Below are 23,692 nucleotides of genomic sequence, written 5' to 3' on the forward strand. Positions count from 1 at the left end.
GTTTCTGAGGTTTCTACTAAGACTGTACCACCTTTCCTCTCTGAATTTTTGGATGTCTTCTCTGAGAGTGGAGTTCAGGGTTTACCTCCGTACAGGGAGTATGATTGCCCTATTAATCTCATCCCAGGCGCCAAGCTGCCTAAATCTCGTTTATACAATCTCTCCCAACCTGAGAGGGTCGCTATGCGGGCTTATATCTCTGAGAGTCTGAGAAAAGGACACATACGACCCTCGAAGTCACCTGTTGCCGCTGTTTTTTTCTTTGTTAAGAAAAAAGATGGTTCTTTAAGACCTTGTCTGGATTTCAGGGAGCTGAACAGTATCACTATTCGTGATCCTTATCCGCTTCCTCTGATCCCGGACCTGTTTAACCAGGTTGTTGGGGCGAAAGTCTTTTCCAAATTAGACCTAAGAGGGGCATACAACCTGGTTAGGGTCAGAGAAGGAGACGAATGGAAGACGGCTTTCAATACCCCTGAGGGCCATTTTGAGAATTTGGTTATGCCTTTTGGTTTGATGAATGCCCCAGCCGTTTTTCAGCATTTCGTGAACAGCATTTTTTATCATTCAATGGGAAAATTTGTATTAGTGTATTTGGATGACATTTAGATTTTTTCTCCTGATTTCAAGACTCATAAGGAACACTTACGTCAGGTCTTGCTCATTCTGCGGGAGAATAAATTATACGCGAAACTGGAAAAATGTGTGTTTGCGGTTCCGGAGATTCAATTTCTGGGGTTTCTTCTCTCCGCTTCTGGTTTTCGCATGGACCCCGAGAAGGTCCGCGCTGTGCTTGAGTGGGAGCTTCCTGAGAATCAGAAGGCGCTGATGGGGTTTTTGGGTTTTGCCAATTATTACAGGAAATTTATTTTGAATTATTCCTCTGTTGTTAAACCACTCACTGATATGACCAGAAAGGGGGTAGATTTTTCTTCCTGGTCGGTAGAGGCGCGTAAGGCCTTTTCTAATATCAAGGAGAGTTTTGCTTCCGCTCCCATCCTGGTACAACCTGATATTTCGTTACCCTTCATAGTTGAGGTTGATGCTTCTGAGGTAGGGGTGGGTGTGGTCTTGTCTCAGGGTTCCTCTCCTGCCAAATGGCAACCGTGTGCCTTTTTCTCAAAGAAACTCTCCTCCGCAGAGAGAAATTATGATGTGGGAGATAGGGAATTGTTGGCCATCAAGTTGGCTTTTGAGGAATGGCGCCATTGGCTAGAGGGAGCCAGACACCCTATTACCGTGTTTACTGACCATAAAAATCTGGCCTACTTGGAGTCAGCCAAGCGTCTGAACCCGAGACAGGCCAGATGGTCTTTGATCTTTTCAAGGTTTAATTTTGTTGTCACGTTCCGCCCTGGGGTTAAGAATGTGAAGGCAGATGCCCTGTCACGTTGTTTTCCGGGAGGTGGGAATTTTGAAGACCCGGGTCCCATTTTGGCTGAAGGGGTGGTCGTCTCTGCTCTTTTTCCTGAATTGGAGGCAGAGGTGCAGGCAGCCCAGTCAGAGGCTCCTGATCTTTGTCCTCCTGGGAGGTTGTTTGTGCCTCTCGCTTTGAGACACAAGATTTTTAAGGAACACCACGATACGGTTCTTGCTGGGCACCCGGGGGCAAGAGCCACACTGGAGCTCATCGCTCGGAGATTCTGGTGGCCTGCGCTTCGTAAGTCGGTTGAGGGTTTTGTGGCAGCTTGCGAGACTTGCGCTCGTGCCAAAGTCCCTCATTCACGGCCATCAGGTCCTCTCCTTCCCTTACCCATTCCTTCCCGTCCTTGGACACATCTGTCCATGGACTTCATAACAGACTTGCCTCGTTCCTCGGGGAAGACTGTGATTCTGGTGGTGGTGGACCGTTTTAGCAAAATGGTGCATTTTATCCCTTTTCCTGGTTTGCCCAATGCTAAGACGCTGGCTCAGGCATTTATTGACCACATTGTCAAATTGCATGGTATTCCTTCAGACATAGTCTCTGATAGGGGCACGCAGTTTGTTTCCAGATTCTGGAAGGCTTTCTGTTCTCGCTTGGGGGTTCGGTTGTCATTCTCTTCTGCTTTCCACCCGCAGTCGAATGGCCAGACAGAGCGCGTCAATCAGAATCTGGAGACATATCTGCGCTGTTTTGTGTTGGAGAATCAGGAGGATTGGTGTTCTTTTTTGTCCCTTGCTGAGTTTGCTTTAAATAACCGTCGTCAGGAGTCCTCTGATAAGTCACCATTTTTTGGTGCATATGGGTTTCATCCGCAGTTTGGGACTTTCTCGGGAGAGGGGTCTTCTGGTTTACCTGATGAGGACAGATTCTCCTCGTCTTTGTCATCTATTTGGCAAAAGATTCAGGATAATCTAAAGAGCATGAGTGAGAGATATAAGCGTGTGGCGGATAGGAGACGTGTGCTTGGTCCGGACCTGAATGTTGGTGATCTGGTGTGGTTGTCTACCAAGAATATCAAATTGAAGGTTCCCTCCTGGAAGTTGGGTCCTAGGTTTATTGGGCCTTAAAAGATCCTGTCTGTCATCAATCCTGTTGCCTACCGTCTTGATCTTCCTCAGACTTGGAAGATCCATAATGTTTTTCACAAGTCCTTATTGAAACCTTATGTTCAACCTATTGTACCCTCGCCTTTGCCTCCTCCTCCGATTATGGTTGATGGAAATCTTGAATTTCAGGTCTCTAGGATTGTGGATTCTCGTCTTGTCCGCGGTTCCCTCCAGTACCTCGTTCATTGGGAGGGTTATGGTCCTGAGGAGAGGATGTGGGTCCCAGTGACGGACATTAAGGCCACTCGTCTCATCAGGGCTTTCCATAGGTCCCATCCTGAGAAGGTGGGCCCTGAGTGTCCGGAGTCCACTCGTAGAGGGAGGGGGACTGTCACAACCAGACAGTTGAGAAGCTCTGACAGGAGCTTTCCAGATCCTCCTCCTTGAGTTTCTTTGTTTTGGTTAAGTTCCTCATCTCGTTAGTCTATCTCAGCTGTCATGCAGTTGGACTGATTGCTGCCCTTTAAGTTCCTCCCCAGAATGCAGTAGTGTGCGGCTTATACAACTTCCTGGAGTGTGTGTGTGCATGCTGTTCCTAGTTCTCAGTCCACAGTCCCCAGTCGTCTGCAAGATAAGTGCTGTTTATGTATTTATGATTTTCTGTTTTCTGGATCCAGGTGACCCTGACTCCCTCTGTGTCTGTGTAGGGAGCCGATGGTCGTGTCCCCTCACTATTGAAGGATCATCAGGTGTAAGATAGTCGAGGTACGTGGATATGCGCCCATCCACCTTTGGGGTGGTCGCATAGGCTGAGCAATAAGGGAGAGCGGCAGGTCTCTTGCAGGGGTCTCCCTTTTGTTCCTTAGTTGTGGATCCAGTGAGTCATTGTTCATATTGTATTGTCTTGTTTCCTGTACACCATCCGTGACACACAGCTGCAGTTTCGCTCTCTCTCTAAGCCTGGGGGCCACAGCTGCAGCTTCTCTCTCTAAGCCTGGGGGCCACATCTGCAGCTTCTCTCTCTCTCTGAGCCTGAGGACACAGCTGCAGTTACTCTCTCTCTCTCTCTCTATGAGCCTGGGGGACGTGGCTGCAGGTTCTCGTTCTCTAAACCTGGAGGCCATAGCTGCAGCTTCTCTCTCTCTGAGCCTGGGGACACAGCTGCAGCTTCTCTCTCTCTGAGCCTGGGAGACAGCTGCAGATTCTCTCTCTCTCTATCTCTGAGCCTTGGGGACACAGCTGCAGCTTCTCTCTCTCTCTGAGCCTGGGGGATGTGGCTGCAGGTTCTTGTTCTCTAAACCTTGGGGTCATAGCTGCAGCTTCTCTCTCTGAGCCCGGAGACACAGCTGCAGCTTCTCTCTTTCTCACCATGGGGACACAGCTGCAGCTTCTCTCTCTCTCTATGAGCCTAGGGGACACAGCTGAAGCTTCTCTCTCTCTCTATGAGCCTAGGGGACACAGCTGAAGCTTCTCTCTCTCTCTCTATGAGCCTAGGGGACACAGCTGAAGCTTCTCTCTCTCTCTCTCTGAGCCTGGGGGACACAGCTGCAGCTTCTCTCTCTCTCTGAGCCTGAGGACACAGCTAAAGCTTCTTTCTCTATGAGCCTGGGAGACACAGCTGCAGCTTCTCACTCTCTCTCTCTCTCTCTCTATGAGCCTAGGGGACACAGCTGCAGATTCTCTCTCTGAGCCTGGGGGCCACAGCTGCAGCTTCTCTCTCTCTAAGCCTGAGGGCCACATCTGCAGCTTCTCTTTCTTTCTCTCTGAGCCTGAGGGACACAGCTGCAGATTCTCTCTCTCTCTCTCTCTATGAACCTGGGGGACGTGGCTGCAGGTTCTCATTCTCTAAACCTGGGGGCCACAGCTGCAGCTTCTCTCTCTCTAAGCCTGAGGGCCACATCTGCAGCTTCTCTTTCTTTCTCTCTGAGCCTGAGGGACACAGCTGCAGATTCTCTCTCTCTCTCTCTCTCTATGAACCTGGGGGACGTGGCTGCAGGTTCTCATTCTCTAAACCTGGGAGACAGCTGCAGCTTCTCTCTCTCTCTCTGAGCCAGAGGACACAGCTGCAGCTTCTCTCTCTCTCTCTCTGAGGCAGAGGACATAGCTGCAGCTTCTCTCTCTCTCTGAGCCTGGGGGATGTGGCTGCAGGTTCTTGTTCTCTAAACCTTGGGGTCATAGCTGCAGCTTCTCTCTCTGAGCCCGGAGACACAGCTGCAGCTTCTCTCTTTCTCACCATGGGGACACAGCTGCAGCTTCTCTCTCTCTCTATGAGCCTAGGGGACACAGCTGAAGCTTCTCTCTCTCTCTATGAGCCTAGGGGACACAGCTGAAGCTTCTCTCTCTCTCTCTATGAGCCTAGGGGACACAGCTGAAGCTTCTCTCTCTCTCTCTGAGCCTGGGGGACACAGCTGCAGCTTCTCTCTCTCTCTGAGCCTGAGGACACAGCTAAAGCTTCTTTCTCTATGAGCCTGGGAGACACAGCTGCAGCTTCTCACTCTCTCTCTCTCTCTCTATGAGCCTAGGGGACACAGCTGCAGATTCTCTCTCTGAGCCTGGGGGCCACAGCTGCAGCTTCTCTCTCTCTAAGCCTGAGGGCCACATCTGCAGCTTCTCTTTCTTTCTCTCTGAGCCTGAGGGACACAGCTGCAGATTCTCTCTCTCTCTCTCTATGAACCTGGGGGACGTGGCTGCAGGTTCTCATTCTCTAAACCTGGGGGCCACAGCTGCAGCTTCTCTCTCTCTAAGCCTGAGGGCCACATCTGCAGCTTCTCTTTCTTTCTCTCTGAGCCTGAGGGACACAGCTGCAGATTCTCTCTCTCTCTCTCTCTCTCTCTATGAACCTGGGGGACGTGGCTGCAGGTTCTCATTCTCTAAACCTGGGAGACAGCTGCAGCTTCTCTCTCTCTCTCTCTGAGGCAGAGGACACAGCTGCAGCTTCTCTCTCACTCTCTGAGGCAGAGGACACAGCTGCAGCTTCTCTCTCACTCTCTGAGGCAGAGGACACAGCTGCAGCTTCTCTCTCTCTCTCTCTGAGCCAGAGGACACAGCTGCAGCTTCTCTCTCTCTCTGAGCCAGAGGACACAGCTGCAGCTTCTCTCTCTCACTCTCTGAGGCAGAGGACATAGCTGCAGCTTCTCTCTCACTCTCTGAGGCAGAGGACACAGCTGCAGCTTCTCTCTCACTCTCTGAGGCAGAGGACACAGCTGCAGCTTCTCTCTCTCTCTCTCTGAGCCAGAGGACACAGCTGCAGCTTCTCTCTCTCTCTGAGCCAGAGGACACAGCTGCAGCTTCTCTCTCTCACTCTCTGAGGCAGAGGACATAGCTGCAGCTTCTCTCTCACTCTCTGAGGCAGAGGACACAGCTGCAGCTTCTCTCTCTCTCTCTCTGAGCCAGAGGACACAGCTGCAGCTTCTCTCTCTCTCTGAGCCTGAGGACACAGCTGCAGCTTCTCTCTCTCTCTGAGCCTGGGGACACAGCTGCAGCTTCTCTCTCTCTGATCCTGTGTGGCTGCATGGTGTGAGAGGCAAGGGGAGCAGGAAAACAAGGAGACATCTGATTGGTTCAGAGCACGTGGCATGAATCAGTTACACGCAAAATTTCTGGCTGCTTCACATTTAAAGCTGCAGCAAGAGAAAGAACATTTCGTTTTTCTGTAATGATCGGTCATTTTGGTTGTCTCGTTATTACGACGGACCTGTAGATTTAGCCATTATTGTGTAGCGATATATTCCAGACTTCCCCCTCTCTTCTACATAACTGCCTAAGTGTCAGTCTTCACTGCAGTTATGAACCAGGAAGATCAGGCTGAACAGAACGATAGGCCCTTTCTCTATCACCTCCACCCTGGTCAGAATGTTAATGTGATTTCAATCCCTTCTGACTATTTTCTGCAGGAGTTTATTAACCTCCCGCTTCAGGTTTATTCACTTCGGGGCGCAGAGGTTCGATTTGAGACCTGCACGGGAATCGATCAAAACCACACAGAGCGATCGGCTCCTTTAAGAGCAGCTCCACCTAATGTCATGGGGAGCAGCGGGCTCTGTTATATTGCGGACAGTCCGCTGCCCGAGCCGCCAGTCAGGTAAGTTCCGGTAAATGCAGGATTTCATGCAGAGCGCGAGGACGTCTCCGTAGGGCCCGGGGCCTCAGCTGGAAGCCTCTCTGCATAATAGATTACTAGAGCAATGAGAGACGCCATATTGGTCACAGGTTTCCATTTCTGAAACAAAACAAAGGTCACCTTGTAGTCGACTCATCTCGGAGCAAACGACGAACGCAATAGAGACGCAGATGAACAAGTGTCTGAGGCGGGAGAAAGAGAAATTCTGTGCGTCTGTAGTGGGGGGCCCAGACTGAGACCCCAGCACAACGTTACCGGCTATGGGGGTCACTTACATAGTGAAGCCGATCCATCAAACATGTAATTGGGGCCCTCTAGTAATAAGAGTGTGGGGGACAAGAGGGGCCCCCTGGGCATGAGGGCCCATGTGCAGCTGTAAGCTTGGCAGCAGCGGTGTGGCTTCCATGTCCTGAGCCCCCTGTATGACTGTGTATATACTGATGAGGGGTTATATACAACCTATATACAGTGCAATATACAGTCATTATATTAGTGAGAGTCTAGTAGATACATTGTAACAAACCCTCAGCACAAGGCAGGGCTTCCATGTCCTGAGCCCCCCGATATGATTATACACATCCCTGTATATACTGAAGAGAGGTTATATACACAATATGTATACACTGTAATATATGCAGTTGCAAGAAAAAGTATGTGAACCCTTTGGAATGATCTGGATTTCTGCACAAATTGGTCATAAAATGTGATCTGATCTTCATCTAAGTCACAACAATAGACAATCACAGTCTGCTTAAACCAATAACACACAAAGAGTTAAATGTTACCATGTTTTTATTGAACACACCATGTAAACATTCACAGTGCAGGTGGAAAAAGTATGTGAACCCTTGGATTTAATAACTGGTTGAACCTCCTTTGGCAGCAATAACTTCCCCCAAACGTTTCCTGTAGTTGCAGATCAGACGTGCACAACGGTCAGGAGTAATTCTTCACCATTCCTCTTTACAGAACTGTCTCAGGTCAGCAATATTCTTGGGATGTCTGGTGTGAATCGCTTTCTTGAGGTCATGCCACAGCATCTCCATCGGGTTGAGGTCAGGACTCTGACTGGGCCACTCCAGAAGGCGGATTTTCTTCTGTTTAAAGGGTTTCTGTCACCCCACAAAACTCTTTTTTTTTTTTTTGGATAGTTATATTCCTTATAGTGCGATATAGGAGAATATAATAGTCTTACTTACTTTCATGCGGCCGATTCTTTAGAAAACAAAGTTTTATAATATGTAAATCCGGTCTCTACCAGCAAGTAGGGCGTCTACTTGCTGGTAGCCGCAGCAGAAATCCGCCCCCTCGCCGTGTTGATTGACAGGGCCAGCCGTGATCTCCTCCTCCGGCCGGCCCTGTCAGTATTTCAAAAATCGCGCGCCTCTGGTCATTCGGCGCAGGCGCTCTGAGATCAGGAGGCTCGTCTCCTCAGCACTCCCTCAGTGCGCCTGCGCCGATGACGTCTTCTATTTCGGTGATGTCATCGGTGCAGGCGCACTGAGGGAGTGCTGAGGAGACGAGCCTCCTGATCTCAGAGCGCCTGCGCCGAATGACCAGAGGCGCGCGATTTTTGAAATACTGACAGGGCCGGCTGGAGGAGGAGATCACGGCTGGCCCTGTCAATCAACACGGCGAGGAGGCGGTTTTCTGCTGCGGCTACCAGCAAGTAGACGCCCTACTTGCTGGTAGAGCCCTGATTTACATATTATAAAACTTCGTTTTCTAAAGAATCGGCCGCATGAAAGTAAGTAAGACTATTATTTTCTCCTATATCGCGCTATAAGGAATATAACTATCCAAAAAAAAAATATGAGTTTTGTGGGGTGACAGAAACCCTTTAAGCCATTCTGTTGTTGATTTACTTCTATGCTTTGGGTCGCTGTCCTGTTGCAACACCCATCTTCTGTTGAGCTTCAGCTGGTGGACAGATGGCCTTAAAGAGGACCTTTCACCAGAGGAAAGCCTCTAAACTAACTATACAGAAGTGTAGAGCGGCTATGAGCTGAGCGCTGCGATTGGCCAGCGCTACAGCATAGGAGAAGAAGACGCCGGCAGGATCAAGTGGGTGGAGCCTAACTACTTACATACCGGAGGCTATACAGGGCGAACGGATCGGCGCCCGGGGATAACAGTAAGTGCAGCGGGATCCCTGGGCGCCGCTCTACACTTCTGTATAGTTAGTTTAGAGGCTTTCCTCTGGTGAAAGGTCCTCTTTAAGTTCTCCTGCAAAATGTCTTGATAAACTTGGGAATTCATTTTTCCTTCGATGATAACAATCCGTCCAGACCCTGACGCAGCAAAGCAGCCCCAAACCATGATGCCCCCCCCCCCACCACCATACTTCACAGTTGGGATGAGGTTTTTATGTTGGTGTGCTGTGCCTCTTTTTCTCCACACATAGTGTTGTGTGTTTCTTCCAAACAACTCCACTTTGGTTCCATCTGTCCACAGAATATTTTGCCAGTTCTGCTGTGGAACATCCAGGTGCTCTTGTGTAAACTGTAAACGTGCAGCAATGTTTTTTTGGACAGCAGTGGCTTCCTCTGTGGTATCCTCCCATGAAATCCATTCTTGTTTAGTGTTTTACGTATCGTAGATTCACTAACAGGGATGTCAGCATATGCCAGAGACTTTTGTAAGTCTTTAGCTGACACTCTAGGATTCTTCTTCACCTCATTGAGCAGTCTGCGCTGTGCTCTTGCAGTCATCTTTACAGGACGGCCACTCCTAGGGAGAGTAGCAGCAGTGCTGAACTTTCTCCATTTATAGACAATTTGTCTTACCGTGGACTGATGAACAGCAAGGCTTTTGGAGATACTTTTATAACCCTTTCCAGCTTTTTGCAAGTCAACAATTCTTAATCGTAGGTCTTCTGAGAGCTCTTTTGTGCGAGGCATCATTCACATCCGGCAATGCTTCTTGTGAAAAGCAAACCCAGAACTGGTGTGTGTTTTTTATAGGACAGGAAAGCTGTAACCAACACCTCCAATCTCATCTCATTGATTGGACTCCAGTTGGCTGACACCTCACTCCAATTAGCTCTTGGAGATGTCATTAGTCTAGGGGTTCACATACTTTTTCCACCTGCACTGTGAATGTTTACATGGTGTGTTCAATAAAAACATGGTAACATTTAACTCTTTGTGTGTTATTAGTTTAAGCCGACTGTGATTGTCTATTGTTGTGACTTAGATGAAGATCAGATCACATTTTATGACCAATTTGTGCAGAAATCCATATCATTCCAAGGGGTTCACATACTAATATAAGTACAGTTGCAAGAAAAAGTGAGAGTCATTCCAGATACATTGTAACAAACCCTCAACAGAGAGAAGTGCTGAGTCGGGATAGATTTTCTGATTATAATTGTACATAATAATATCTCCATTCACTGACAGCAAGTAGAGATCTTAAAAATGGTGAAGAATTAAAACACAAACTAAATTAGAAAGTTACAGAACTTTTCATGATGCCATAACCCAAATAATGAAGGGAATCTGTGAATTACTGAAGTGGATCCGTAAACAGCAGGTGGTGCTCGCCGGCCGCACCTCTACGCGCCGTTACAGCCACTTACCTGCGTTAGAGTTGAGTTCTTCGTTCTCGGACTCCGTCCCGTTCTGGCTGCCACTCCCGTGAAGGCTGCTTATAGCCATCAGCTTCATCTTCTGGAGTTTCATGGCCTCCGCCATCGCCGCTGCCGTGAGCCCTGAGGGAAGAGAGGAAACAGTCATCAGGCAGGAGGTCGCATCATCTGCACAGCTCCAGAAAACGAGCACGAGGCTGACTGCAGCTCTGGATGTGACTGGAGTATCAGACATGCTGTGCTCCACTGCCCTCCTAGAAGTCTAAGCCATACAACACTCCCTATCTAATAATCCTCACAGCTGAGGGTTTGTTACAATTGTATCCTCTGTGAGCAGCACAAATCTCTCTCCTATCCTGATAGGCTGTTACAATGTATCAGTACAGATAAATCTCATCAGCCTTAACTACAAAGCTCCCAGAGGATTTTCTTGACTGGAAAAAACTGTAGCAAACATTCAGCTGTGAGAAGTCTCAGGTCAGGATGGGCATTTCTAGTTTATAAAAAGAAAAAAGCATTAATATTCTCATTAACCGAGAGCAAGCAGAGATCTTACAACAGTTAAGAATTGAAACAAAATGTATTAGAAAGCGGTAGAACTTTTGGTGGCACAACGATGAAGCTTTATTTACAGGAGACTGGCCCTTTAAATCTGCTACAGACTGAGCCCTTTATCAAGAGAACAACTTAATTAATCGAAGTGTTTGGGGGGGTCCACATGTATGAGATTACGGCTCGGGGCGGGGACGATGAAGAAGGTTCTGATCAATTTCCCTTTAAGATCCGGAATTCTCCAGCAAATACATAGTTGCCGGTCCTGATTTCTGCTGGACCGTCCCGAGGACAATGACACAGGTCAATGGTAATAACAAAGTCTGCGCTCGTCCTCATCTCTTTATGAAGATGGGAAAGTCGGGTGACCACCCGGGCGTCCTCCATCACGGCTGACAATGGGGTCATGACTCTGCTGACCCGTACACCAGGCCCGGCCACACTGCGGTACAGGAGAAGGGAAAGCATTCCGTCTTTCCGGCGTGCTGCGTCGCACGCGCTATTTCTAACGCCATTTATTTCAATGGTTTTTCAACACTTTCTACCATTTCTATGGTAGTTTCAGAGACAGTGGAGAGCAGCGCTGGACCCCCACCCATCTAATAGTTATCCCCTATACTTAATATAACTGGAGGACCCCTTTAATGTAACCGGTAAAAAATAAAAATAAATTAAAAGCTACTAAAAGAAAGAATGTGAATCCGGCCAAAAATCTTTACAAACTGCCGCAGCTCCACAGATATTTCAAAATGTCGATTCTACGTCTCTAGAACCTTGCCAACAAATTCTCACCGCTCAGAGGTTTTGGGAAAGCTGGGTGACTTCCCCCAGGATATAGGAGGTGAGTGGAACGGATGATGGAACTGTTAGGCCTCTTTCACACGGGCGTCCCGGATTTGCTCCCGATGCGTGGCCTGTGCATTGCGGGAAACCCGCGCGAGTGCGCACGCAATTTCAGTCAGTTTTGACTGCAATTGCATTGTTACGTTTTTTCCGCGTGAGTGCAATGCATTTTGTGTGGTCTGTAGATTGTATTATTTTACCCTTATAACATGGTTCTTATTACAGAATGCTTAGTAAAATGTGCCTTGAGGGGTTAAAAAAAAATAAAAAAATTAACTCACCTCATCCACTTGTTCGCGCAGCCGGCATCGTCTTCTTGCTTCTTCTTTCAGGATCTGCAAAAGGACCTTCTATCTTCATTCAGAAGGACCTGTGCTGACGTCACCACGTGGTGAGCGCGATTACATCATCAAAGGTCCTTTGGCAGGTCCTGAAAATAATAAAATCTACACAACACCGGACCCAGTGAAGAAGTCCGGGTTCGGGTCTGGATACCACATTCAGTTTTTTATCACGCGTGTGCAAAATGCATTGCACTCGCGCGGAAAAAACTGAACAACGCAACGCAATCGCAGTCAAAACTGACTGAAATTGCCTGCGCACTCGCCTGGGTTTCCGGAAATGCACACGCGACGCATCCGGAGCAAATCCGGGACGCCCGTGTGAAAGAGGCCTTACTGTTTCATTTTTGTTTCTCTTTGTGTTTGTTTCATTTTTGAGTCTTTTAACCCTTTCTTTTCTCTGCCACTCGAAGAAGCCCCGCGTTCCCCATGCTCACCTCGATGACTTGTCCGATTGTCTCATTAGGGCAGTTTTTATGTTTTTTTTTGTTTTTCCCTTTGTCTTAAAGAAAGTTGCAAAGTTGAGATCAAAAAGGCTGGAGATGAAAGGGGACGCGCACATCTGCCTTTTCATCTCGCTCGGATCCGGTTTTAGGTTTTATTTCACTTTTACGTGAGATCATGACTGAGGTGAATTGGCGCGGTGATTCTTGCTATTAACGGCAGATTCCGTGAGCCATCGAGGGAACACAATGAGCCCTGTACATTACGGTTCTGGTGCTGGGTGATGGCGGCCATTGTGTCACCCGGACTTCCACAGACCCTGCATTGTGATCTGCGCCATTCTTAACCGCACAGAGTGGTTACTGTCCCATATTTCTGGAATTCTATTTAAGAACCAGGAGGCTCAGAATGAACACTATAACCCCAGACAGAGGGAGGCTGCAGTGCATGGACTATTAACAGTATTACACAGTAAACCTTGGGCTGAGGGTCCACGGAATATCCCTTCTAGGAGTTTTCCCAATACAATACTATGCCTTAATGGAGGCATCTGCATCTACCAGGTATAACTTCTAATACTGGTGTCTTCTTATACGGTAGAAGGGCTTCGGGCCCCTATGACACCAGGGCCCAGGTGCTACGGCTGCGTGCTCCCCTATAAGAGTTTAGCAATGATGATATTAGGCGACTGTTATTTTAGCATTGAGCTGATACTTGTGACAGTTCTGCCATCTTCCTGTAATCTGAATAACAGTGTGTGTGGCCGTTTAATAGACGCGGCTGATGTCTGCGAGTAATGACTGCCGCAGCGGACGCCGGTTCCATATTAAATTCATCAGCGTTCATTTAAAGTTGGCAACGTCGGAACCTCAACCAGGAAAAGAGGGGGGCAGTAATTCTTCCCAAAACACCACAAGAGGCGAACGCTCGTAATTCAGTGAAAAATGTCCGATAATTTATAATGCTGGGGGAACAATGGCTTCAAGGAAATCTTAATGTAAATTCTTTAAGACGAGGTCCTAACCCCATCAGCAGTGCGACGCCCCATACATCATCACAGGCGGGGGCCAAAGAATCTGGAAATCTGAGCCACACTTAAAGGGGAAGTCCACCAAAGACCTGAGAGGAACAGGTGAGAAGACTGGGATCTGAGCTGATACATTATTAAAGTCTCCTGCTGATCTGATACATTATTACAGTCTTCTCCTGCTGATCTGATACATTATTACAGTCTTCTGCTGATCTGATACATTATTACAGTCTTCTGCTGATCTGATACATTATTACAGTCTTCTGCTGATCTGAGATGATACATTGTTACAGTCTTCTGCTGATCTGATACATTATTAGTCTTCTGCTGATCTGATACATTATTACAGTCTTCTGCCGATCTGAGATGATACATTGTTAGTCTTCTGCTGATCTGATCTGATACATTATTACAGTCTTCTGCTGATCTGAGATAATACATTATTACAGTCTTCTGCTGATCTGATACATTATTCCAGTCTTCTGCTGATCTGAGATGATACATTGTTACAGTCTTCTGCTGATCTGATACATTATTACAGTCTTCTGCTGATCTGATACATTATTACAGTCTTCTGCTGATCTGAGATGATACATTATTACAGTCTTCTGCTGATCTGAGATGATACATTGTTACAGTCTTCTGCTGATCTGATACATTATTATAGTCTTCTGCTGATCTGAGATGATACATTGTTACAGTCTTCTGCTGATCTGATACATTATTATAGTCTTCTGCTGATCTGAGATGATACATTGTTACAGTCTTCTGCTGATCTGATACATTATTACAGTCTTCTGCTGATCTGAGATGATACATTGTTACAGTCTTCTGCTGATCTGATACATTATTACAGTCTTCTGCTGATCTGAGATGATACATTGTTACAGTCTTCTGCTGATCTGATACATTATTACAGTCTTCTGCTGATCTGAGATGATACATTGTTACAGTCTTCTGCTGATCTGATACATTATTATAGTCTTCTGCTGATCTGAGATGATACATTGTTACAGTCTTCTGCTGATCTGATACATTATTACAGTCTTCTGCTGATCTGAGATGATACATTATTACAGTCTTCTGCTGATCTGAGATAATACATTGTTACAGTCTTCTGCTGATCTGATACATTATTATAGTCTTCTGATCTGAGATGATACATTGTTACAGTCTTCTGCTGATCTGAGCTGATACATTGTTACAGTCCCCGTTGTCCTGCAATATTCTGCTATACAGGAGCAGTAACGGGAATCGCTGGAATCACGCAATCAGTTACAATCTGTGGGGAAACCGGGCAGTAAGTGTTGTTTCCCTGCAGTGCCCCCACAGGAGAGAAGATGCATTACACAGGGTCCATTCTTATCCATTGGTATGAACTTCTGGGGAAATTCTTTTTTTTTTAACTATTCAGTTTATGATATTATTCCAGCGCTGAAATTATAATTTTTTTAAATGTAAAATTTTCTTAGAAAAATAACAAAGATGCAACAAAAAAGGGGTTCCTGTATTATTTGGGGAGAGGAGACTTCGCTCAACTAAAGGGCTAGGCCCCTCCCCTCTGGGCAATCAAGACCTCATTTGCATAAATAACAGAAGTCTTTTTTTTCTGATTTTCACAAGACAGAAATCATTTTACTCAGAAGGATCAACCCTACACTGCTCTGATGAACAGAAGCTAAATCCTGCACCTCCATCGCACGTCGCCATCTAATCGGTGTAATTCCGGACTCTCCGCTCTCGCACACCGACATTGATGACATTTCTCAATCTGTGTTTTCCAGAATAAACTCGGGAGGTCCATAAAACAAAACAATCAGTAACATTTTCGGATGTAATCTCCATTATGGAAATATAAAGTTCTGCCTCATCTGCTAGATTGGTCTGAGCGCAGATTGATGGCGTCCTCGTTACATTATTAATACTGGTGCTCCTATAAGTGGCCGGGGCACCGGGGGATCGCGCCATCTGCCATCCGCACCAGACTCTTCTCTGAGTAAACAGACACTTAGTGCGAATTCTTGCTGAACTTTACTCTAGAAAATATAAAAAACCAAGGACGGAAAAAGGGATTTAATAAAACAAGCAATTTACAGACGTGTGAAGAAAAAGAGGAAAAACTCATCATCACACGACTGAGATAGAGGAACCGGAACCTCAAATAGATTACAATATAACCCTGTACATACATTACTGATCCTGTATTATACTCCAGAGCTGCACTCACTATTCTGCTGGTGCAGTCACTGTGTACATACATTACTTATCCTGTGCTGATCCTGAGTTACATCCTGTAATATACTGCAGAGCTGCACTCACTATTCTGCTGGTGGAGTCACTGTGTACATACATTATTTATCCTGTACTGATCCTGAGTTACATCCTGTATTATACTCCAGAGCTGCACTCACTATTCTGCTGGTGCAGTCACTGTGTACATACATTACTTATCCTGTACTGATCCTGAGTTACATTCTGTATTATACTCCAGAGCTGCACTCACTATTCTGCTGGTGCAGTCACTGTGTACATACATTACTTATCCTGTACTGATCCTGAGTTACATCCTGTATTATACTCCAGAGCTGCACTCACTATTCTGCTGGTGCAATCACTGTGTACATACATTACTTATCCTGTACTAATCCTGAGTTACATCCTGTATTATACTCCAGAGCTGCACTCACTATTCTGCTGGTGCAGTCACTGTGTACATACATTACTTATCCTGTACTGATCCTGCGTTACATCCTGTATTATACTCCAGAGCTGCACTCACTATTCTGCTGGTGGAGTCACTGTGTACATACATTACTTATCCTGCACTGATCCTGAGTTACATCCTGTATTATACTCCAGAGCTGCACTCACTATTCTGCTGGTGCAGTCACTGTGTACATACATTACTTATCCTGTACTGATCCTGAGTTACATCCTGTATTACACTCCAGAGCTGCACTCACTATTCTGCTGGTGCAGTCACTGTGTACATACATTACTTATCCTGTACTGATCCTGAGGTACATCCTGTATTATACTCCAGAGCTGCACTCACTATTCTGCTGGTGCAGTCACTGTGTACATACATTACTTATCCTGTACTGATCCTGCGTTACATCCTGTATTATACTCCAGAGCTGCACTCACTATTCTGCTGGTGGAGTCACTAATATATTTATATACACACACATTACAATACACATTCTGCATTGATCATTAGTTACATCCTTTATTATACTCCAGAGCATCGCTCCCCATCCAGCCACCTCTCTCCATTCCCTGCTTGTTCAGGGTCTGTGTTGCTCTGGTGAGGTCAGTACAGGAGGAGGAATCAGTTTGGACTGATTTTAACAGTACAATGAAAATTTGGTTAATTTTATATTTTGGAGCCATAGAAAGAAATTCCACAGCTGCTACAGTCATGATACAGGCCCTAGAGATGTTCTAAAGAGGGCTTTACAGGACGAGGTCACCCCCCCATCCCCCGATTCATCCCTCAATACAGGACTAGGCCCCCGTTCATATCCCCCGATTCATCCCTCTTTACAGGACGAAGTCACCCCCCATCCTCCGATTCGTCCCACTTTACAGGACGAGGTCACCCCCCTTCCCCCCCCTTAACAGGACAAGGACCCCACTCGTGTCCCCCAATTATTCCCATTTTACAGGATGAGGTCACCCCCATCCCCCCGATCCGATTCATCCCACTTTACAGGACGAGGCCCCCCTCCCATCCCTCTAGTCGTCCCTCTTTACAGGACGAGGCCCCCATCCCCCCAATTCGTCCCTCCTTACAGGACTAGGCCCCCCTCCCATCCCCCGATTCGTCCCTCCTTACAGGACGAGGCCCCCCTCCCATCCCCCGATTCGTCCCTCTTTACAGGACGAGGACCCCCTCCCATCCCCCGATTATTCCCACTTTACAGGATGAGGCCACCCCCCGATTCATCCCTCTTTACAGGACGAGGCCCCCCTCTTATTCCCCGATTATTCCCACTTTACAGAACGAGGCCCCCCTCCCACCCCCCCGATTCGTCCATCTTTACAGGATGAGGCCCCCATCCCCCAAATTTGTCCCATTTTACAGGACGAGGCCCCCCTCCCATCCCCCCGATTATTTCCACTTTACAGGATGAGGCCACCCCCCATCCCCCCGATTCGTGCCTCTTTACAGGACGAGGCCCCCCTCCCATTCCCCGATTCGTCCCTCTTTACAGGACGAGTCCCCCCTCCCATCCCCCGATTCATCCCTCTTTACAGGACGAGGCCCCCCTCCCATTCCCCGATTCGTCCCTCTTTACAGGACGAGGCCCCCCTCCTATCCCCCGATTATTCCTTCTTTACAGGACGAGGCCCCCCTCCCATTCCCCGATTCGTGCCTCTTTACAGGACGAGGCCCCCCTCCCATCCCCCGATTCGTCCCTCTTTACAGGACGAGGCCCCCCTCCTATCCCCCGATTATTCCTTCTTTACAGGACGAGGCCCCCCTCCCATTCCCCGATTCGTGCCTCTTTACAGGACGAGGCCCCCCTCCCATCCCCCGATTCGTCCCTCTTTACAGGACGAGGCCCCCCTCCCATCCCCCGATTCATCCCTCTTTACAGGACGAGGCCCCCCTCCTATCCCCCGATTATTCCTTCTTTACAGGACGAGGCCCCCCCTCCCATCCCCCGATTCGTCCCTCTTTACAGGACGAGGCCACCCCCCATCCCCCGATTCGTCCCTCTTTACAGGACGAGGCCCCCCTCCCATCCCCCGATTCGTCCCTCTTTACAGGACGAGGCCCCCCTCCCATCCCCCGATTCGTCCCTCTTTACAGGACGAGGCCCCCCTCCCATCCATCCCACTTTGCAGACCCATTAATGAGGCAGATGCCATTATTCAGCAGAGCAAACATGGAGTCTTGGAATTTCTTCAAGCCGCTGTCTCTTCAATCGTGATGAATAAAATGCGAGGTCCTGGCCCACGGCCTCCTGACCACGGACTGATTGTTATCTCCCTGCTCCAGTCTCCTCATCTAAGACATGGAGGACAGAAGGTATAACTCCGGCCCCGGACACATCAGAGGAGAGGGGACTGTGACCGGACCTGAGGCGTCTCTTATAATGTCCGGCCGTAATAATCCGACGTAATCACAAACAGGAGACGGGAATGATGGCGCTCGTCACATTGTTACTCTGCAGGGTCCTCACCCCCGGGCCCCCAACACTGGGATACCCCCTCTTATCAGGGAGGCTGCACCCCAGATCTGAAGGACACCTCAACCTACCGACCTCCGCACCCACATATGTCTGGGGAGGAAGCAGGGTGGGAGATTGGGTGCAATGCAAACTGCATACAGTGCAGCCCAAAAGTCAGTGAACCCTTTCTAATGGCCTGGATTTCTGCATCCATTACTAATCAGATCTGATTGTCACAATGTAACCAATAACACAAGTTCTGCTCATGTGTGTTATTACGTATCCACAGAGCAGGGGGAAAAGTAAGTGAACCCTTATAGACGTCCCTTTCAGATCAATCACCTCCACCAACTTCCTGTAGTTGCAACTAAGATTTGCACAATCCTGAAGAAGAATGTGTGGGGTTCGCTCCGGTGGTTAGGATAAGCGGCGCAGTACAGAGGCAAAATACAAGATCGAAATTCAAACTTCAGGGCTTATTCACACATGGTGACAAAAACAAAGCATCACTTTTGCAGTGTCGGTGTTACCTCACACCCAATGGCAAGTTAATAAAACAAAAGTCGCCTTAGTGGCAGTTCTGCCTCAGAAAGTCCAAATACAGGCTTTAGGCGGCCTGTTCCCTGGACACACGGGTCTCCGCTCTCCAGCCCAGGCCTCAGATCCCAGCACACAGACTCCTGAGCTCCACTGTCAGACGGAGGTAATCCTCTCCACCTGGCAAAACCCAGCCCGGAACGTGGGGAGCAGTCACCCACCCAGCACTTTGACTACTCCCAGTAAGAGCCGTCCCGGATCAGCTATTACAGGCATGCTAAGTGCCAAGGTGTCAAACAGCAACTGCTGCTGACACATAAAACCGCCTCCTTCTCCACCGAGGCCAGGAACCACGGTGACACGTACCTATCATCCACGATGATTCCTTGTACCTTCTTAACAATGTTAGACCATTCCTCCTGCAAATGTGTTTCAGATCATATATATATATATATACACACTGTATACACACAGGATTTCAGTAAAGTCTGTCAGTGACAGCGCATTCCCAGCGGATCAGCAGTGTAAACAATGGGGAACACACCCGATGTTACTACTGTGACAATAAGGGGATTCTTAGAATTCTCTGTCCTCTGTCATAAGACTTCGGGATGTTTTCAAGCTGTTATAACCTGACTGTGCCAGATTATCAGACTCTCGGGTTCACTGATTAAGGCCTCATGCACACGACCGTTCTGTTTTTTGCGGTCCGCAAACCGCGGATCCGCAAAAAACGGAAGCCACCCATGTGCCTTCCGCAATTTGCGTAACGGAACGGGCGGCCCATTGTAGAAATGCCCATTCTTGTCCGCAAAACGGATGTTATATTTTTTTTTGCGGGGCCATGGAACGGGGCATCTTTTGTGGCCCCATTGAAGTGAATGGGTCCGCATCCGAGCCGCAAAAACTGCGTCTCGGATGCGGACCAAAACAACGGCCGTGTGCATGGGGCCTAAGGAGGTGAAATTCCTTCCATCCAAAGTAGAATGAAAACCTCTGGAACTCTCCTCCAGTCTTTTACATGTGTTTGGCACCAACGAGAAGATCTAGGTCTAGAAACGCTCTAAGACTTCACTTACCGGGTCCGATGGGGGCAGCGACTGCGGATATTCGGGACGACCAGTGCTCATATAAAGAGCCTTTTACACGGCTGATCCCGATTCTTCCTCCTGCATTCCCTTTGCACACTGTCGGCAGCGTATCTCCTGTCTGCACCGACGATCTGCTGCCGACATTATTCTAAGGTGAAATCACCCAAAGGGAAGCGACTTCACACAGGCCAATGATGGGGACCGAGTGCTCACAGGACCTTTCATTGCTGATAATTGGCCCAATCCTGGCCAAGAAGGGAACAAACCATTCAGTCCCGATAATTCCCTGCTCGTCAAAGAGCTGTATTTGCATGGAGACGAGTGATCCTATGGGGTGTACTACTCCACTCCTGCGATCACTCGTCCCCAGACGGATTCATAGTTCTGCTGCCCAAAATCCATGAGTTTAGTGTCTGCATCAACATCTGCTCATTCATTGGGTGATCGGCAATTATCGGGCAGGAATGATATCCGAATCATCCCGTGTAATCAGACTGATGATTGCTACAATGTATCTGGTTTAGACATTCAGGCATCCTGGAGCCCAGACTGATACATTTTAGGGCGTTATTCCCATTGTTTTTCTTCATTGTGGAACCAGAACAATGAAAATAACGGCAGCACCGGATCTGTCGCATTACAGACGCAAATGGCGCCCAATGGTCTCTATTAATTAAATGTCGTCCATCAGGCTTTCATCAAGGACCTATCAGTACCTCAAATGTAGATGTGACCGAACCCTTAACTGATACACTGTAACAAAATCTCAGTACAGCAGAAGGATTTGTTATGATGGCACCTATCATCTGGATACAACTGTAACAAACCCTCAGCTGTGAGAGTTATTAGGTCAGGGCTTTTCTCTCTAGATGTAAAGAAGAAGGCTCCTGTTCACTGACAACAAGCACAAATCTTAAAAATGCTGAAGAACAGAAACATAAAATCTGCGTGAAAGCTGCAGAACTTTTCATTCCATTTTCAGAGGGCCCCTATTAACCCCCCTGGCATTGCCCCCCGGTTACCCCCCGATCAGTGGCTCCCTGGTTTCCATACTCCCCAGGATGGGCGCCCCGAGAGCCATCTCTATATTTTCCCTAAATAAATTCTGTTTGTGAGACATTGATAAGAAATTGAGACGCGACTTTAAACAGTTATGTAAATGAGCGGTTGGCGAGCGCGGAGCAATTAAAGCGATTTGCCTTTTAAAGCGCTAGCCTCATTAGACTATAAATACCAGTCAATTGACTTTGTGTCTTCGCTTTTTTCATGTTATTGACACAAAAAAAAAGTTTCATGAGAAAATTGCAGCCGCTTTTCTGTGCAGCTTGAAAGGAATTAATAGGAGCATTCAGCCCGAATGTTCATTAGTGAGAGAGGAGTCTGAGGCCGTAAATGGCAGCGGCGCTTTCTTCTCCTCCGCTCAGCGCAACATTCATTCAAGTACAGAAATTCATTATCACACCTCCTGATTACATAAAGTGGCATTTCAGCGCACTGATCTCTGACATGGCGGCTGAAGATTATATTACATCCACATCTAAGGCTCCCAGATAAAAGCTCCGAAAACTCAATAACGCCATTAACTATATAGGACGCCACCAGAAACCGAAGGGTTGTCACAAAGTTGCCGATAACAGATACATTTCTAACATTCAGGAGACAGAACAAAGTCATCTAAGAATATAGACTGTTCGAGGTCGCCATCAGTGGCATGTGTGTACAGACTGCGCCAAAGTATACAAGATCCACCAACAATCAGCGCCATCAAAGGCCTCTGTCATGTTATATCTACTGCACACTGTTCTCTACATTCAAGCAGCAGTGTAAAGAATGGAGGTAACAAAATAATAGCAAAGACAGGTGCACTCTGCGGTCTTACTAAACCCTCAAACTGATTTTAAAATTGAGAGATTAGTCAACATGTCCTACGGTGTAGAACATGTCTGAGACCCTCCCCTATATACACTCACCTAAAGAATTATTAGGAACACCTGTTCTATTTCTCATTAATGCAATTCTCTAGTCAACCAATCACATGGCAGTTGCTTCGATGCATTTAGGGGGGTGCTCCTGGTCAAGACAATCTCCTGAACTCCAAACTGAATGTCAGAATGGGAAAGAAAGGGGATTTAAGCCATTTTGAGCGTGGCATGGTTGTTGGTGCCAGACGGGCCGGTCTGAGTATTTCACAATCTGCTCAGTTACTGGGATTTTCACGCACAACCATTTCTAGGGTTTACAAAGAATGGTGTGAAAAGGGAAAAACATCCAGTATGCGGCCGTCCTGTGGGCGAAAATGCCTTGTGGATGCTGGAGGTCAGAGGAGAATGGGCCGACTGATTCAAGCTGATAGAAGAGCAACGTTGGCTGAAATACCCACTCGTTACAACCGAGGTCTGCAGCAAAGCATTTGTGAAGCCACAACACGCAGAACCTTGAGGAGGATGGGCTACAACAGCAGAAGACCCCACCGGGTACCACTCATCTCCACTACAAATAGGGAAAAGAGGCCACAATCTGCACGAGCTCACCAACATAGGACTGTTGGAAGACTGGAAAAATGTTGCCTGGTCTGATGAGTCTCGATTTCTGTTGAGACATTCAAATGGTAGAGTCCGAATTTGGTGTAAACAGAATGAGAACATGTCTCCATCCTCTGATGGCTACTTCCAGCAGGATAATGCACCATGTCACAAAGCTCCAATCATCTGATCTCACATTGGTTTCTTGAACATGACAATGAGTTCACTGCACTAAAATGGCCCCACAGTCACCAGATCTCAACCCAATAGAGCATCTTTGGGATGTGGTGGAACGGGAGCTTCGTGCCCTGGATGTGCATCCCTCAAATCTCCATCAACTGCAAGATGCTATCCTATCAATATGGGCCAACATTTCTAAAGAATGCTATCAGCACCTTGTGGAATCAATGCCACGTAGAATTAAGGCAGTTCTGAAGGCAAAAGGGGGTCCAACACCGTATTAGTATGGGGGCACTAATAATTCTTTAGGTGAGTGTATATGCACAACTGCATGTGGGTTTGAGCACGTCCTGCTTGGTTAATACCACGCCATTCTTTTCAGTTTGCATTTATAAAGAATGGAGGTCCTGAATAAAGTGATATATGTACACACAATGTATCCTTTGATCTATACCGCCATATAGTGTATTACATGGAGAAGGTTTAATAACCTGAAGATGTTTAAACTAAATTACAATGTACACCTCATGTCCATGGATGTTGCTAGGAATAAAAACCTACTTTACACTGCTGCTTCTATCCAGATAGCTGGACAGTTACAAAAACCGAGGGAGGGTAGACTACAAATGATGGGGGTATTCCACTGCACCCTTTGTGTGTGTATATATAGGTGTATAACATACAGGCTCTAGCCATGCAGTCTACCATTACCACAGTGTATAACATCCAGCCTCTCACCATGCAGTCTACCATTACCACAGATGTATAACATCCAGCCTCTAGCCATGCAG

The 23,692-nt window shown here is 47.4% G+C and overlaps 1 protein-coding gene across 4 annotated transcripts in view; it reads right to left on the reverse strand.

The window, feature by feature from the left end:
• DACH2 (dachshund family transcription factor 2) overlaps nt 1–23,692 on the reverse strand; it is a 330,161-nt gene that overhangs the window by 152,977 nt on the left and 153,492 nt on the right. For all 4 annotated transcript variants that reach the window (XM_040442443.1, XM_040442441.1, XM_040442440.1 and 1 more), the window contains exon 3: nt 10,173–10,304. In XM_040442443.1, coding sequence (XP_040298377.1) covers nt 10,173–10,304 — 132 coding nt within the window. The remainder of the gene's footprint in view (nt 1–10,172; nt 10,305–23,692) is intronic.

Source organism: Bufo bufo, chromosome 8, assembly GCF_905171765.1.
Source record: "Bufo bufo chromosome 8, aBufBuf1.1, whole genome shotgun sequence".
NCBI lineage: Eukaryota > Metazoa > Chordata > Amphibia > Anura > Bufonidae > Bufo > Bufo bufo.